This window comes from Triticum urartu, chromosome 6A (genome assembly GCF_056163025.1).
Source record: "Triticum urartu cultivar PI428250 chromosome 6A, HENAU_Tu73, whole genome shotgun sequence".
NCBI lineage: Eukaryota > Viridiplantae > Streptophyta > Magnoliopsida > Poales > Poaceae > Triticum > Triticum urartu.
Genome location: NC_141878.1, coordinates 91365035 through 91384078, shown reverse-complemented (window position 1 = coordinate 91384078; position 19044 = coordinate 91365035). Strand labels below are relative to the sequence as shown.

The following is a 19044-nucleotide window of genomic DNA, read 5'->3' as shown; positions in this document are numbered from 1 at the left end:
GGCACATCATCAAGCTTGTAGGAGTAGCGGTTCTGGTTGCCAGAAAGATGACTTTGGGTCGATCCATGTATTTGTTTTATCGGGTTCTGTTGAGTTATATAATAATAATTGATGTGTTCGTCGCTTGATGCAAAGGTGGGGGTTATCCTCCTTTAAAAAATGTGAATTTTTTTTCTTGTTCTTGTTCTTTCAAATGAAGAACCCAACACGAACATCACACATTGCTCAAATATGTGAAATGTGTATAAAGCTTTAATCATGCGGATCATTTTTCATACAATTCCACAACCTAAATCATACACATAAAAGTATGAACAATTTCATAGAAACCATCATAATTTTTTCAGTTGGCTCTCCCTTGTTTTCTTTATCAGCATCGCTCCTGGACTTGTCTTCAATTCTCACATGACTTCTTTTCATGGCTTTATCACTTGGCTCTCTCCTAGTTTATTTATCTACACTACATTCACTTTTCCATGTCATCTTTCACCTAAAAGAATTCGTTAGCATAATAGTGAAAAATAGGACGATGTGCGTAGTTCTCTAGCGTATTTGTGCACACTGTGCACCGGTGCCCTCTCCCTCCATTAGATGTAGAACATATGGTTGTATGATGTACTCCCTCTATAAACTAATATGAGATCTTTTAGATCACTACAGAGGGACTAGTATTGATTGTTGCCATATTTGTAAAAAGAACCATGTGTTCTATTAGAATCAACCCATACTCCCACTGAAAAGAAAGAATCAACGCATGCTCCACCTTTGTATTTTGTTGTGAAATTGAGCTTCAGAAGAAGAAAAGTGCTACGAAACTAAGATGCATGTTTTATTTATTAGGAAGCTAAGTTTCATCAAGTCTAAAATGAGATGTTCTGCAGCTTGATATTGGTAATACCATACAGATATTTTTCTAAGTATGTCAACAATAAAAACAACAAACAAACAACAACAAAACCAACAAGTTGGAGTGCATGTTGATTTTTATAAAATACAAGGTTGTTATGTAAATATGTCACAATGCAACTAGTTAAGCAATTTTCTGCAATAATAAAGTACTATGATTAAGACATATATGATTTTTTTTTTCTTTGGACTACGTATGAATTTCGTGTAAAATTCTTTTTGTTCCAAACATGTTTTTAATAATCATTGCAACAACAAGCGTATTGGGCTCAGCATCACCACTTGGCCTTCCTATGATAAAAAGTGACTGGGAAAAGGTGGCTAGTACTACCACTCTAGGCAGTAAAAGTTCAACGAATAAAATAAGTTTTGAGAAAAAGCTATATATGGATAGATATCTAGTAGGATCTTCAGCCTGCCGACACGATCATCTAGCAGGCAGGAAAAAGGGAAATAGCTAGAGGATGATGGCTCCCTCCCTTTTCCTCTGTCACGAACACCGGCCACTAGAGTCAAGTCGACCGGTCACTGCCAAAGCTCCTCGCCCCGGCCGCATATGTTGCACTACATGATCCATGATAGTACCAGTTGCCGCACCCATGCACACGCATGCAATGCAACCTGATTAATTTGCACGGATTTCATCCGACGGTGAATATCAGGAGTGGCGATATTTCTTTGAAGAGTTTTCTTTTTCCAATGAAATGATTTTTCATTCAATCATCGCATCAAAGATGATATACCATACGGAGTGCAAACCCGGCATCTACATATGTAAGATGCATACAACCTAACACGTTGAAGAGAGAAAATTAGATTGCAACATTGCTTGACAATAGAGAAAAAGAATAGGACCTGGGAGCTGCCTGGGGCGAAGGATGATTCCTCAAAGGGGGTTCAATCTAGAGAACGATTTCGTTCACTGTGGGAAGCCTCTCGGTGCGGACCCCCTCACAAACAGCACCCTAATCGTAACACTAGGAGACCCCACAAAAGAATTGGGCGAGAAAAAAGCTCAGATTCAAGCACATAAAAAGTAACCGTCCTTAAGACATTTTTTGCCACCAGAGGATAATTTTTTTCGTTATGAAATAAATACGATTAGTTTCAGAAAAGTAAGTAAGGGGGAAATAGCACACAAATTGACACAATATAGTAAAATGGAAAATTCATACACACACTTAAAATTACCATGATGGAAAATAGTAAATGTCTTGCCATTAAAAATAAAATTGCCACGCTATTTTAAAAATAAAATTGCCATGCTATTAATAATAAAAATGCCCTATTTTTAAATAAAATAAATTTTTCATGGTCTTAATAACAAAATTGCCATGCTCTTGATAATAAAATTCCACGGATAATTGATAAAAATTCCCAACCTTGCCATGTGAGTATTAAAAAAACCCTAAAATTGCCATGTTTGGGAGATAAAAATGTAATGAATTTGCTATGGAACCATAAGATTTTATTTTTAGAGAATTTGCCATGTGTACAAAACAACTTGACATGTGAGCATTACAAAAAAGTGTTTAAATTTGCCATGTGACGAGTTCAGAATTTATAAATCTACCATGTACAAATTTTTTAAAATCCCATGCACCTAAAACAAAATTTGCATATTTTTGCCCCATAGTAAAAAAAGAGGGGAAGAAGTGGGATTTGATCCCAGGTCTTCAAGTGGAGGCTTGAGGCGCTAGTCAATCAAGTCAGTGGCTCTAGGATAGCGTTCATGCCGTCTTTGTGTTTGGCGGACGAGTGCCAGAGCTGACGTGGCAAGGCCTCTTGCGCCAAGATCCGTCCATGTGATCCGACATGAGGCAGAGCATTTGCTGGAACTTGCTAGAAATCTGACGTTCGCCCATTAGCATTTCCCAAAAATTATAGGGCTTATGATGTTGGACGGCAGATCCACATGCTAAACCGCCATGCGTGTTAGGTAAACACCGCTAGTTGTATGCTTCAACCGGATAACCACCACTATAAACAACTCCTGGTCCCCCGGGCGCTGCAGAAAGACCACATACGGACAGTGGCGGGGACAAGGGGTGGGCAACAGTTTTTTTTATTACAGCGTTGATTAATTGCTTCTAAAATTATATTTCAATTGTTTCGCCCTCTTCAGCCTGGTTTGACAAAACTTAGTGCCCCTTATTCATTTTCCTTGCTCCGTCCTTGCGTACAGAGCCAATAAGTAAATACATAAATAACTGGCAAAGAAGATGATTATTTATGTTTTATTAAAAGCCATGTCATTCCTAGATAGTAAACGAGCCAAAAATAAGGCTGATGCACCCACCAGGATATGGGAAGGCATTTGTTTTACCTATACCATGCACATTGCGCAGAGGATATAGGTTCAATGCCACGTGGGTCGATTGATCTAACAACTCAAACGAACTTGCTCTCAAAGAAGTGATGTTTGATCGACCCATTGTTGTGGTAGAAGACACAACTCTTGCTACCTTGTTAATTACAATGCGCAAAATTATCTCTTGTCAAGACCACCCCTTGTAAAAATCGGAGGAAGATATGAACTCTTAACGAAATTTGAGCATCCATATTTTATTGTTATCGATTGAGACATCACAATTAACAAGAATCACGAGTTAACAGAAAAGTTTCTATTGTCCACCTAAACTCATCTGAATGTTGGAAGAGTTATAGAATTCGGTTTAAATTTAAGCTAAAACTAATGTTATTTTCTAAATACCTCTCATCGGACAACCTCATATATGTATCTTTATGTTGACCATAGTTTGTGGGATGCCCCGAAAGGTGCAAAACTTTTGCCTCTTTTGCATGTAGATATACCAGTAAGCCATGTGTGTCCTTGCTAGTAGCAAATATGACCTCATACATTATGGTCATTTCCACATGCTACAGATACCCTGCCTCACACTTGTACATCACCAGGCAGATCTGTCCCAAGCTCCTCGGTGCTTCACACTTGCTGACAGTCAGACCCGATCACATGTTGTCCTATCGAAATTGTGTGGTCGCTACAATAACCAAATCCTTCTTTGCATTTTGTTCTTTTATATGCTATGGAAAGAAAATTTCCTAGCTAGGCGATAATAAATATGTATGGTTACATACTCAGCAAGGACCAAGGAAGTATCTTTAGCTTGAGTGGTGTCATCTCATGTTTGCCATTGTGATAGCACTAGCCACAAACAAAGTTTTATTCTGCTTTACATTGCTAGGATATGATCTAAGGTTCTTTTCATCCTCTCGTAAACAGAAATACTGTATGAGGTATTTGCACCAATAATATCAGGATCAGGCCCTACTCGTCATATAACCCGAAGATCCATATAATTCTAGAACTGTTTTACGGTGATTGTTAGTACTCGGAGTACTTAGCAGTACTTACATGTCTGATCACGTCTGATTTTATTAGCCGTCAGATCTTACGGGGAATTTTAATTGATTAAATTTAATATGTTAATTGCGATAAGGGCATAATGGTCCAGGGGGAAATATCTTTTCTTGAACCGATCACCTGAGGACCAGATCCATGTCTACTCGATCCAGTTCAGAATCCTCCTTCGATCTATTCGTCGCTGCTCGCCGCTCCTGACCTTCTCCGTCCTCGACCTGCCCGGCGAGAGGAATAAATTCATCGTCCTCGTCCTCCACCCAACCAACCCCAGCCCCCCACGCCGTCATCGAAGAAGAAGAAGGCCGGATCTGCACCGGCTGAATCGGTGGCAACCGCGGCGGGCGATCCCATCTCTTCGCGCGTACCATCCTTAAGGTATGAATTCGGCTTGGCGATCTGCTCGTTCTCTTGGCCGTTGCGCCCCTCCACCGTGCATGCAGTACAACCTCAACCCCACAAGATCCGGGTACGGACTAGAACAACGAATGGAAAGCTTCATCGTGGCATAGTTTCTCTTGAGCTAATCGCATCATGTTTGTTTAAGTAAGATGTTGAGGGCATTGCTTACTTCCTTTGGTACCGCAGAAAAAAGTGACTTACTTGACGTTTGAGATGAGATATACTAAAGGAAGATGAGATACTGGTTCCATAGTTCACTTAATTTAGTTTATTAAAGTCATCATCACTTTAGGTTTGCATAGTGCATGAAATATAGTTTAAAGGAAGATGAGATACTACTTGTTGGACGTTGATGATTGGTTTCCCTCACATGTCAAACGAGCAAAGTCTTTTCCATGCACTTGTCTTTGCCTATGAGCTATTTTACACCTGCAACATTGATAAACAGAAAGATGTTGATGATTGGTTTCCCTCACATGTCATATGCAGGAAGACATGGCGTATGCAAGTGATGAGAGTATGTTCGAGTATGTAAATGTTGTCAGCAAGATGTTTGATAGTGAGGCTGAAGGCTATGAATTCTACAACAAATATGCTCTTGAAAAAGGTTTTAGTGTGAGGAAAAGCTACATTGAGTGGGATGGATCCAACAAATACATAATTTTAAGGAAAATTGTGTGTAGTCGTCAAGGGTTTTGCGAAGAGAAGCACATGAAAAGAAAGATGGAAGATAGAAAGAGGAGGCCACGAAGTTTAACTCGTGTTGGGTGTAATGCTAAATTGGTCATTACGAGACAGGAGGAAACCGGTCGGTGGTTTGTCAAGGATTTCATCGATGAGCACAACCATCCTCTAGCCCCACGGGATCTTTCTTGTCTACTGCGTTCGCACAGACGAATTAGCGATGCAGAAAGCGGACATTGCGGACATGGAAAAATGTGGGATCCGCAAATACCGTATTATGGATATTTTGTGCTTTCAATACGGTGGATTTGATAAGGTTGGATGCATAAAGAGGGACGTTTATAATTTCTGCCATGCTAATAAGCAGGAGACAATCAGTGCCGGTGATGCTAATACGGTGATCATGCACATGATGGCGAGGCGAGAGCGAGATGTGGATTTTTTCTTCAAGTACTTGGTAGACGAGCATGGCCATCTGAAGGGACTGTTCTGGGCTGATAGTCAGTCGCGACTTGACTACGAGGCTTTCGGAGACGTCATTGTTTTTGATAGCACATACAGAACCAACAAATACAATCTGCCATTCGTGCCGTTTGTCGGGTTGAATCACCACCGCAGCACTGTTATTTTTGGCTATGGTATAATTTCTCATGAAACAAGCCAGGCATACTAGTGGATGTTGCGGACCTTTTTTGATTGCATGGGACAGAAGCATCCGATATCTGTGATCACAGATGGGGACCTTGCAATGCAGAGAGCAATAAGGGTGGTCTGGCCAGACTCAAACCATAGACTATGTATATGGCACATTCAACAGAACATTATACGCCATCTGCATGATGACGACGTAAAGGAGGAATTCAGATCTTTCATTTATGATACTTCTTCCATTGAAGAGCATGAGATAAAATGGATACAATTCTTACAACGGAATAAAGTAACCAGTGAGGAGTCTTGGCTGCATCAGATGTATCAGATGAGAAAGTTGTGGTGTGCTCCATATCTTGAGGGGCGTTGTTTCCTAGGATTGAGCAGCAATCAGAGGAGTGAGATCTTGAACTCTGTGCTACATACGCATATTGAGGGTAAGATATCGTTGTTTGAAATGCTAGAGCACTATGAGCGTTGCCTTGCGTCGCGACAGATTAACGAAGCTCTCCATGACGTCGAAGCCTTGCAGTCCGTTCCATTTACAGAGGAAAATGCTTCGCTACTTGAGAAACACGCGGCAACAGTTTTCACACCTAGTGTCTTTAAGATGGTCTTATGGAGCATAGATGCTGTCAGCAAATGTCAGATCAGAGAGATACTAGATGGATCAGAAGATTCCACTTATGTTGTGTCCAAGCAGGAAAGAATGGATAAAAAGTTTGGAGTGCGCATTGAAGAGCAAGGAGGTCTTTTGCACAGGGTGAGTTGTTCTTGCCGTAAGCTGGAATGCGCAAGCACACCATGTTCCCACATTTTTTACATATTGGGGATTTTAAAACAAACAATTCTGCCAGGTTGTTGCGTTCCCACTAGGTGGACTATGAATGCAAAATGTGCATACACACCTACTAGAAAAAACCAGATGTATGACTATTCGGTAAGCCTGCAGAGGTACCGCGAGTTGCGGAATTGTAGTCACGCCGCAAGTTTCAAGGCATGCCACTCTGATGAGGACTATCACCGTCTAAAGATGCTTTTGCAAGCACAACATCATGGCAAGCAATCAAGTTTTGAACAAGCTGACAGCAAGGAGTCAACTAATGCTCAGCATAACAGCATTAGGTTTGGCCCGTTGATGCCGCACTCGGAGAAAGTTGATAAGGTTCTGGATCCCGTGCATGTGCCAGGACGAGGTGCACTGAAGAAAAGGCTGCAGGCAAAGACAAAGAAGTCAAGATCACATAATATCTATGGCTATTGCAAGAAACCAGGTCACAATCGACGTAAATGCGCTAAATTGCTAGAGGTACGAAATATGTTCATATTTATTTTTGCATGTGTTTTACACATAATTGATGTCCATGTGATTTATTGTATTCTTCTGTGTAGGATCTCGAGGCTGAACTGTGATATCTACATACAGCATGAACCGACGATGAGCCAGAGAATGTAGGTGTGCCATTCGGCTTTGTGTGACGTGGTCTTTACATTCTATTTCACCGTGACAGTAATTTAGTGAAGTGCGGTTGTACTGCCATGTTAATGTATTAGTTCAACATCTTTCGTTTCCATTTTCTGTGTGTATCATTTGATGTCCAACTTTAAGAATGATGATGTATTTCGAACAGGAATAAGGGTTAGCATGGAGCACTTGTTATTGTCGAGTAGAATAATTATTGTGATGTATTTCTGCACGCACACACGGCCGCCAGACGGATCTCCCGCGCGATCCCACGGTCTGCATGGCTGGCTCGGTGCGTGTCCATCGTTTAGGCGAGACTACCGACGCCATGCATGCATGGCAGGCCGTTTTCCTACGTCGACCCAAACACCGGCCCATCCGAGGTTGCAGCTCCGGACGGCCCACGTCGCGTACGATCTCGCACGTTGTTCTCGTCTAACTAAAAATAGTCCCACCTCGCCCCTCGAGTAGCTCCTTTACCTGCTTAAATACCTTCATCGAGGTGATTTTAGCAAGCGTTGGTCCTCATTGTAGGATGAATATGATTCTTCACCCTTACTATGGTTGTCATGCATATTCTTCATTTACAGAGCAATAATGACTGACGTATTTTTTATATAAGCGGGGCCCACTGGGGTGTGCTTGGAAATCTTTGAGAAACCTCCATGCACGTTCATCTTTGCTGCATGCAAATCAGGCGGCAGCCGCTGTGCCAGTAGCTGTCAAGGCCTTGATGAATCACTATTCACATGCAGGTCCTCGACTCTTGCATGCAGGTCCCCGACTCTTGCATGCAGGTCCCTGACTCTTGCATGCAGGTCCCCGACTCTTGCATGCAGGTCCCAAATTATCTTGTACATGGTGACCCACATGTGCCAAACATGTCTATGAAAGAAAATTTTGAAAAAAATTATTTTACAATGCCCCCTTGAGGCATAGACCGATATTTTCAGCAGTCAGTCTAGAGGGCATTATAAATTCAAAAAAATTCAAAAAAAATACAAAAACTTGGAAACCTAGTTTTGTTTGTGGAAGAGATCATCTGTGCCAAAATTGAGGTGAGTTGGAGGTGGTCGAAAAAATGCCGGCATTCCGGAGGGACCATTTTGTCTAACTTAAGCCAGTTTTTGAAAAAAAGGTGAATTTTTCCACCACCTCCAAATCACCCAAATTTTTTTGTACATGGTGACCCACATGTGCCAAACATGTCTATGAAAGAAAATTTTGAAAAAAATTTATTTTCGAGTGCCAAAGGGCCCACGTCTCCCCTTCAGAGTTTTCGAGGGCCAAAGGGCAGGACATTTGAGTTTTGGAGGCAACTCCCCACGTCTCCCCTCCACTGGTAACTCCCCACGACCACGACGCAGGTAACTCCCCTCCTATTCCATTGCCGCTCCATCTTCCTCCCTCTGCCTCCCTCCTCATTCCATTGCCGCTCCATCTTCCTCCCTCTGCTTCCCTCTGCCTCCACCATCAAGCAACTCCCCTCTGCCTCCACCATCGCTGGCCAGGAGGGCAATGGCGGAGGAATAGTGGAGCAACTCCCCTCCGTCTACTAAGAGAATGGCGGAGGCATCATGGAGCAACTCCCCTCCATTTGCCAAGCATCACCGTGGTGAGGCGTATGGCAAGGAGCCGCTGGTGGTCGACGATGACGTTCCGGTCCCCGGGCAGAAGCAGGACTACACCGTGCCGCTCATGGTTGATATCGACCTGAAGGAGAAGCTGGATGTCATATGCACCAGCAATCCAGACGAAGCCGACAAGAGGATCCGCGACATGAGGAGGAGGCTCGGCGGCATGGTTTCTCGGTCGATCGGCGTTGATGTCGAGTATACCAGGGAAGACCAACCTCCGCAAATTCCTGCAGTTCTACAGTTATGCGTGGAGGATCTCGTCCTGGTATACCACATCACCGCGGCAACCAAATGGTAAAAACATCCAGTTCTGAAGTTTCTGAAGTTCTGAAGTTTCTGTCTAATTAGTAGTTTCTGAAGTTTCTGAATTAGATGCAATAGTTCTGAAGTTTTGAAGTAGATGCAATACTAGTTCTAAAGTTCTGAAGTTTCTGAAGTTCTGAAGTTTCTGTCTAATTAGTAGTTTCTGAAGTTTCTGAAGTAGATGCAATAGTTCCGAAGTTCTGAAGTAGATGCAATACTAGTTCTGAAGTTCTGAAGTTTCTGTCTAATTAGTAGTTTCTGAAGTTTCTGAAGTAGATGCAATAGTTCTGAAGTTCTGAACTAGATGCAATACTAGTTCTGAAGTTTCTGTCTAATTAGTATTTTCTGAAGTTTCTGAAGTAGATGCAATAGTTCTTTTGTTCTGAAGTAGATGCAATACTAGTTCTGAAGTTCTGAAGTTTCTGTCTAATTAGTAGTTTCTGAAGTTTCTGAAGTAGATGCAATAGTTCTGAAGTTCTGAAGTAGATGCAATACTAGTTCTGAAGTTTCTGTCTAATTAGTAGTTTCTGAAGTTTTTGAAGTAGATGAATTTGATGCACCAGATTAATTTGATGCAGGCCCAAGGAACTCCGCCCACTTCTGCAGGAGAAGAAGCTGTACACCTTTGTTGGCTTCTCCTTTGGAGGTGACAAGGAGAAGCTGAAGTTGTCTGGTTTGGAGATCAACCCCGACAAGTACATCGACATGCAGCGCAAATGGAGAGTTCCAAACAATGGAAAGAAGTGGCAGTCTTTGGCTGAGTTTGCAGCCAGCCTCATCCACCCATCCTACAAGGAAATGAAGGGGAAGATCAACAAGAAATTGGACCACAAACGCTGGGGGGACAGCCCACTGCCAAACAACCTCATCGAGTACGTAGCGAAAGATGCGTACGTCAGCTACGAGGCATGGAAGAAAATCGAAACCGTCAAAGAAGGTTTGGAGCAATGGCAAGAGGCGGAGGAAAATTGGGATGACCCCTACTACTGGGGATATTGAGTTGTTTGTTGTATTATGTGTCTCAGTTTGTAGTTATGTGGTTGAACAAGTTTTCTTTTGTTATGTTGAACAACTTTGCTTTTGTAATGATGAACAAGTTTGCTTTTGTTAAGTTGAACAGGTTTGCTTTTGTTATGTAGTTATGTGATTGTTATGATGCTGGTGCAGAACACTTATGGTTGTGATGTGATGCTACTGCTATATAGTAGTGGCGCACCACATGACAGGTGCGCCATTAATGTCCATTCCATCTATAGCCTTTTTCCTAGTAGTGCAAAATGCAGCATGATGGACTGGCTGCAATGGAAATAATGATGACAAATGCAAAAAATGAAATATGACAAAAAAGCCCGCCTACTTGCCGCTTAAAGTTCACAATTCAACGGCCTGCATATGACTAGTAACCCAATCATTTATTGGGTCAGGATGCAGAGGCCCGTCAGATTGTGATAATAGGTAGCAAGTAGGCCCACAGGGCAGGGACGAAGACGTTTAGGCAATGTGCTGCCCGCTTTAGAAAGGAACCTGAGAGGGAAAGCTCCTATATAAACCGGTGCTAGCTCCGCTCGCTCGGCGAGATGGGACTAAACTCCCTGCACCCCTGGGATGTGCCCGGCGCGACGCTCGCTTGGGCCGTCCCACGCCAGCCTCACCCGCTGGGTCGCTGGATGGACCGTTGGGCCATCTCATTGTCTATGCCTGAGGCATGCATGCATGGGAATGGCGGCAACGTGGGTTTTCATGCGCGGGTGGCGGACGTGAACTTTATCTATCCGAACTATGTTATGATTTCTACCCGAAAACAAGCTCGCGTGCGACGCGCACCCGTGCGACGCACGCCTCTCGCGTGATATGCGATTCCGATGCGACTGTGTGCCAAGTTTTATAGATGGAAACTTCTTTAGATGCAAGGCCATCTCAAAAACAACTCAGAAACAACTGTATGATTGATCATAAAACACATGCATTGTTGTTCAAAGAACTGTCTCATGAATAAATTGTACCATAATTGCGAACATAGTGTGAAACAGAAAAAAATGTTTGTTTGCAACAAAATAATCCTGGTTTGAAGCTTAAACTGGTTGAAAAACAATTGAGCCTACTCCATATTGTCTTCTGCACTGCCAAAATCCAGTGACCTCTTGCGTTGCGTCATTGGAGATTGCGTCGGGCTTGGCGACGACCCATGTGCTTGAATCTTTTTCTCTTTAACATCATTGTAACCATACAACTTAAGTTGTTCTTGGTCTTTCTCTGCCAACTCTCTAGCAAGACCCTCCATTTCTTGGATTCTCACTTCCTGTAGAAAACCATAGGAATTGTATTAGGAATAACTCAAAAAAGACGTAGCCATAAACTAGATGCATGTAACATGTAAAATTTGAACCTCTAAATCAATGTCATCCTCGGGAAAACAACCCATAGTTCTATTGTACACAATGTACAGGTGACATGTCTTGCTACCATTCATATCAGAAAGCATTTTTTGTACATCATCTGGTCCTGCAATCAAGAATATTCCTTCTGGCAGCTTCCACGCAGACCCGGGTAAGAAGTAGTACAGTTCTGCTCCCAGTTTGCAACCAAAAGTATCTCTCATTTCACTCATAATGAGATCGTAGGTCACTTTGGCGGGTTCAAAAATTCTGACTTCTGCCGGGTGTTCATCAAAGTATGCTCTCGGGACATGTGACATCTCATCATCCCTACTAACAAAAAATTCCATGACCAGCACCTAGTATCTCACATCAGAGTTAATACATTCAATGAGTAAAGGGGCAAACATAATTTTTTATGTGCATAGCAACATTGCGGCATTGTTACCTGCTTTTGTGGAATGTATCCTTCATGTGGAGTGACTGGGGATTGTGCCATCTCAAACCTTCTCACCTTGTTATGTGGAATGTATCCTTCATGTGGTGTGACTGGGGACTCTACCATCACAGGTTTCTTATCCTGCGTATGAAACGTTGACAGTGGGTTTACACACAAGTTTTGAAAGGTCATACCATATCTTGGGTATGCATCATTGCGAGGTACTTACAAGGGGAGAATTGACGATATGTTGTTGGGGTGGACTGATGTGGCATTGAATGGGTGACTCTATCGCAATGTCTCGAGTGAATGGCGACTGTGCCGTCTCATGATGCTTAGCCTACATACAATCGCCGACATAAGGTTGCCACAAATTGAAGATGTTTGTATCATAGAATATGTAGGTCCTTAATATATAGAATCAGTGCGAGATACTTATAGGGGGAGAATAATTGAAGACATGTTGTCGGGGTGGCCGTGAGATCGCATGGTCTTCCAACATATGTCCTTCCAAGCAGACCTTCTCCAGCATGGCCTTATAATCCATGTCCGACCGCTCCTGTAGCAGCTTACTGTCCATATCCGCACGTGCCTGCAACACATACGCATCCATCCTGACTCGCTCTGTCCGTATAATACTGTCCGCAAGCTTCCGGTCCTTCTACACGTTTGATGCATTTCCTTGTAGCCAAGGACAAACTTTTTTTCCATGTACTCACAGTCCCGCTTATACTTTTCTTCAATCTCAAGACGCATCTTCGTCATCTTACGGGAAAACTCCTCACGCTCCTCTTTTATCATCCTGTCCACGTATGAACGTTGTTTTTTCAGTTTCTTATCTACCTCATCGCGATCCTTTTGCACCTTGAAGTAGATCTCCCGGCGCGCTTCATGCAAAGACTTGTCGTACTCCACAAGGTTGTTATGCGCCTCTGAGACCATGGTCCCTACAGCAACACATATACCCATAGTATGAAAACTGTATCCACAACCTCATCCAACTAATTCGAAACAATACGACCGTGAATTTTTTTTCAGAACCAGTTCGTACGATCAACTACTACAAACTATCAATCCAAAAGCTCTTGCATGACATCCTGTACTCGAATTACACCAGAACTACTCAACTATGGCAAAACCTGGATTTTCTAATCTCTTCGGAAATGACTTCTTGGTCGAATCAATGGAAAAAATAATCAGCACTACAATCAAAGATGGGAGGAGCCGTGGAGGAGACCTTTTTAATCCGGCGTCGGCGTGGTCGCTTGAGAAGCGATGGCGCAATCCCGGCGATGGCTATGTGAGGAGAAACAAGGTAGATGGGGGTGGTTAGGATAGGGTAGATATGCGGTATAATGGGAAGGTATATATCCGTGATTGTAGGGTTAATTAGTTATTTTGAAGTAATGCGCTTCGATGCAAGTTTTTTTAACGAGCGTGATCTTTTCGGGGCTTCCAAAACATGTGCACCGACCGAGGGTCCAACCACATATCACAGAAGCCTGAGCCATCGCCGTGCCCGTGCCAAGCCGCCGCCCACCATTGCCTCCCTTTCCCTTGCCCCACCAAATTGTTATTCTTCTCCAGCGACGAAGCCTGCCATCGCCGGCGGACGGTGAGAGACGAGAGATGTCCATGTCCAGTTCGGCCTCTCCATCATCATCGCCGCGGTATGGTTCACTGCCGATGACCAGATGCCCCGACTGCCCACACGTCGCTCCACTGAAGCATTTGACAACCATATCGGAGAAGAATGGAAACCATGGGCGGGAATTTGTGAAATGCGAGAGCAAACCAGAAGCGGGGAAGGTTAAATCTATGTTCTGTTGTGTCTTTTTGCTATGAATTCTGACCCCAGATTTATATTTATTTCCTCGGAATTGTGATTTAGGGTTTCCCTTCCCTATTTCAGAAGCTGAAAACATGCAAGCATTTTGAGTGGCTGATGAATACGTTGAGAGGCTTCAAACGGATGGCTTAATTGATTTGCCCATTGATTTGAGGCACGGGGCCACCCTAGAGGAAGATCTGCCATCCGCGGTGGATAATAAGGGCTATGCTAATGTTCCTCTCACGGTGGCGGATGCGGAACTAAAGGTGGAATTGAAGAAGATGAACAATAACTTAAGGCAGTTGATCGATCTGAATAAGCACGCAAATCTGATGGCCGTGGGATTTTATTTTTCAATAATTGTTGTGGGATTTGTTAACTTGTTGATCATCACTCATTAGAAGTTGTTAACAAATTATTTCAGTTAGCTTCTGTATAAGCAATGTCATTTGTGCTTAATGCCTTGTATGACCAGACCAAGGAAAAGCTCATTTGTAAGCTATTGGAAAGGACAAATAAAATTGGAAACTGATTTCTTGTTTCCAAAATAAAATTTGTGCTTAATGCCTTATATGACCATATTCTGCCATGTCTTGGGGCACAACACGATGAGGCAGTTTCTGTTTGAACAACAAATTTGTTATGTTAGCAAATTTGTAAATTATTCTTCTCTAAAAAAGGAAGAGCAATAAATTCATTCCAAGAATTTGCAGAAATAATTGTCAACCCATTTTCGTTGGTAATTACGAGATATTTTTGGCGCAATTAGTGGCTAACTAGTTTTTTTGAGGAATAGTGGCTACTTGGTTTGATACATGCCAAACGTTACGTTCAGATTAGTTGCATTATTTCGTTCATTTTTTACCCAAAAAATCTATACAAAGTGTTAATTGGACAATGTGAACAATGTGGCACGAAGGTTGTCGAATGGTACCGGATGGAATCCATTGTAAACCAACACTAAACCCTAAACCCCAAAAACCAAAAAACCCTGAACCCTAAACCCTGATAACCCTACCCCCCCACCCACCCACCCACACACACACACACGAAACCATAAAAACATTCAAAATTTTGCCCCACGTGGAAACCATTATGCATGAATTCTCTATGGGGTCATGGGATGCCATGAAGAAAGTTAGCGATCATTAGTACATGTACACGCAAGTACAATCTCTGACACGCGCATTTCCGGTCCCTGTACATGTACATGTAAACCAACCCAACATCGATCCGGTTCAGTGGATGGATGCATGCTCTATGTGGCATGAAGTATGTCGGCCGAGCCAGTCGACGAACCAGATCGATGCTACCGGAGGGATTCCATTGTATACCAACGCTCGACCTATGTCCGGTGTGTGTGATAGGTACACTGTAAGACAAACATAGTTCCATCAATCCTAAAACCCTAAACAGTGATAACCCTAACCCCCCCCCACTAAACCGTAAAAACATTCAAAATTTTGCCCCACATGGAAACCATTATGCATGCATTCTCTATGGGGTCATGGGATGCCATGAAGAAAGTTTGGGATTATACACGCAAGTACGATCTCTGACACGCGCATTTCCGGCCTAGCATGTCAACTCCCCGAAAGCACTAGCTGGGTTCGTCACCTGTATGAAACCAACCCAACATCGATTCGGTCCAGTGGATGGATGCATGCTCTATGTGGCACAAAGTATGTCGGCCGAGCCAGTCGACGGACCAGATCGATGCTACCGTAGGGATTCCATTGTAGACCAACGCTCGACCTATGTCTGGTGTGTGTGATAGGTACACTGTAAGATAAACATAGATCCATCAACCTTAAAACCCTAAACAGTGATAACCCTAACCCCCCCACTAAACCGTAAAAACATTCAAAAAATTTCCCCACATGGAAACCATTATGCATGCATTCTCTATGGGGTCATGGGATGCCATGAAGAAAGTTTGGGATTATACACGCAAGTACGATCTCTGACACGCACATTTCCGGCCTATCATGTCAACACCCCGAAAGCACTAGCTAGGTTCCTCACCTGTATGAAACCAACCCAACATCGATCCGGTCCAGTGGATGGATGCATGCTCTATGTGGCACGAAGTTTGTCGGCCGAGCCAGTCAACGGACCGAATCGATGCTACCGGAGGGAATCTATTGTAGACCAATGCTCCATCAATGTCCGGTGTGTGTGCTACGTCCACCGTAAGACAAACATAGCTTCGTCAACCCTAAAACCCTTAAACCCTAAACCCTGATAACCCTAAACCCCCCCACTAAACCGTAAAAACATTCAAAATTTTGCCCCACATGGAAACCATTATGCATGCATTCTCTATGGGGTCATGGGATGCCATGAAAAAAGTTTGGGATTATACACGCAAGTACGATCTCTGACACGCGCATTTCCGGGCTTGCATGTCAACACTCAACACTCAACCCTAAACCCTGATAACCCTAACCCACCCCCACTAAACCCTAAACCCTGATAACCCTAACCCCCCCACTAAACCCTAAACACTGAACCCCTAAACCCCTAAACCCCTAAACCCTAATAACCCTAAACCCCTAAACCCTAAACCCCTAAACCCCTAAATGAGTTGACAAGATTTTCTTATTTCTTTATATCATTTATCCAAATCTCACATAGCTCACGCGGCCCACCCCTCCCTAAATCCCGCGATTACAGCTCCGCATTCTAACCACCCGGGCCGTCCGCACCTCCCACGACCGCTGCAAGATCAGATCGGAGACGTCGGTCGCCCACGGAATACAGGAGTCGGTGGCCACCACGCGCTGCCCACCGCCAACGTGATCTGAGGGCTCAGACGTCAGTGTTCTTCTCACCGCCTCCTCCTCGCGTGAACGCGCCGTTTTTCCTTTGCGCCGTCGACCGCGCTATACCGGCACTTATAGTTTCCCACGCACTAACCGCCGCCATCTACTCGGTGGCACCGTCTCCGAGATAAGGTATTACCTGATCGTAACTCTTTATAATCGTTGTCCGCCGCTCCTTTAGTAGTTGAACCCTCATAGGTTTTGCACCCAAATAGGTTCTGTGCTTAAACCCATAAGTGGATCATATGTTAAATGACCCAGTTAATTTTGTGAAAAATAATTCTCTGCTAATTTTGTTATACATTTTCCAATTATGTTCAAATTAATTGAGCCGGATTTTATCATTGCATACGAGCCAGCAATGTCAGTTTCAGATACAAACCTTCATAATGGAGAAAAGCCCATCTCCGAAATTCCCGATGCGGTAAGTAATTGACTATTTGTGACCAATCGTTTCGTACACATAAGTCATGTGTACTCAGTATAATTTAATGGCATGTAACAGGAACTCGCCGAAAAGCATGGTCATATGAAGTTAGTATGCTCACAGACAAGGTTCGGAAAAACCATGAAACTGTTGTCACAAGACCACAAAAAGTACATCATATCAGAAACCAGTCTTGGCGGTCTAACCCAGATGCATGAAGTGACTCTACGGCGCATAATGTTGGTTAGACTAGCCAAGAGCATAGATATGGACACGCAATCCATTACCATCGGTAAAACGCCAATTCCTATAACAAAAGAGGACGTGCAAGGTATATTTGGCATTCCGATAGAAGGGGAGGATATAGAGCCACATCTGGAAATGCAAACCGACACAGAATTGTTTACCGCCTATGCAAACAATGGGCAAATTTTGATTTCTGACCTTGAAACGGCAATCCGAGCTTCCAAAGCCCCAGACGGCGATTTCCTGAGACAGTTCATTCTGTACGCAATTGGTACTGTTCTAGCACCAACAACACAACATTATGTGGACTCGAAATTTCTCAACCTTGTTACAGATCTTGAAAACCTTCGGAAATTTAACTGGGGATGTTTCACACTTAATCACTTCTTCAAGTCCGTTCACAAGTTTAGAAATCAAGATCACGTAAATCTACAAGGAAATCTAATTCTGCTCCAGGTTAGTGATAGATCACTACTTCATGTCCTTTAATTATTGTTCTGTTGCATATCTGTATGGTGATGAACTGATTTATTGTGTAGTATTGGTACTGGGAGCACGTGCGCAGTGGCCGATTAATGTATTCTTCTAGACCCCCTCCATTGATCACACGATGGGACGAAATGATGGCTACTTTAAGAAGCGATGCTTACGAGAAAGGAGGTCTTCCTAATGGGCTGGTACCTATCTACAATTGAACTTTCTATATCTGATTTTTTATTTGGTACAAATGGTTCATTATATTTTATAAAAATAGGCTGTCTTGGAAATTTGTGCTCCTCAACGTCCTCCGAGAATTCTAATAATTTCCAAGAAAAAAAGATGAACATGTGCATCAACATGATTCGTATCGAGCACCATCACAAGGACAACAATTTAGTAGCCAGCAAGTATGTACTCCAAGGACTATTTGTTTTTGCAATATCACAAATAGGTGTCATGGAACCTCATTCATTTAGCTATTGTTATCAACGGGGTTTTATTTTGTTTACACAGATTGAAATGGTAGTTGAAGTCATGAATGCACGCATTGCTGATCATGAAAAGAAGGTAGGGAGGAAGTTAATGGAAATTGAGCACATATTTGATGTCAAATACCAGACTCTAGGTGAAGACTTGATCAACATGAAGACTAAATCTGGCACTAATCTTAGGTTGTCGAAGGCTGAGGACGAAATTAAAGACTTAAGGAGGGAACTCCATGTATGTCATACTGTGCATTTTATATTTTTTATGAATATGTTCCTTCATATTCATTATTGTTTGCATTGTTATAGGAATTAAAATACGAATTTAAAAGCAACCGACAATCAGTGTCACAGAAAGGAGGCGTGCAGGTGATCAATATGGCCCAACACGTCAATATCTAAAAGTAACAAACTAATGATGAACTACCTTTGTTCATTGTAGGATCAAGTCAAAGCGTGCAATTCATCCCTGACAGGAACTCCTAGGGCTAGCCAATTCACGACAGGGA

At 42.9% G+C, this 19044-nt stretch overlaps 1 protein-coding gene across 1 annotated transcript; it reads left to right on the top strand.

Annotated features, from left to right (window-relative positions):
* The first annotated feature begins 9050 nt into the window (after nucleotides 1-9050).
* LOC147964156 (uncharacterized) lies at nucleotides 9051-10426 on the top strand. The gene is made up of 2 exons (XM_087529861.1): nucleotides 9051-9418; nucleotides 10006-10426. Exons 1-2 carry the CDS (start codon nucleotides 9051-9053, stop codon nucleotides 10424-10426), a joined length of 789 nt encoding a protein of 262 aa, XP_087385987.1.
* The last annotated feature ends 8618 nt before the right edge of the window (nucleotides 10427-19044 follow it).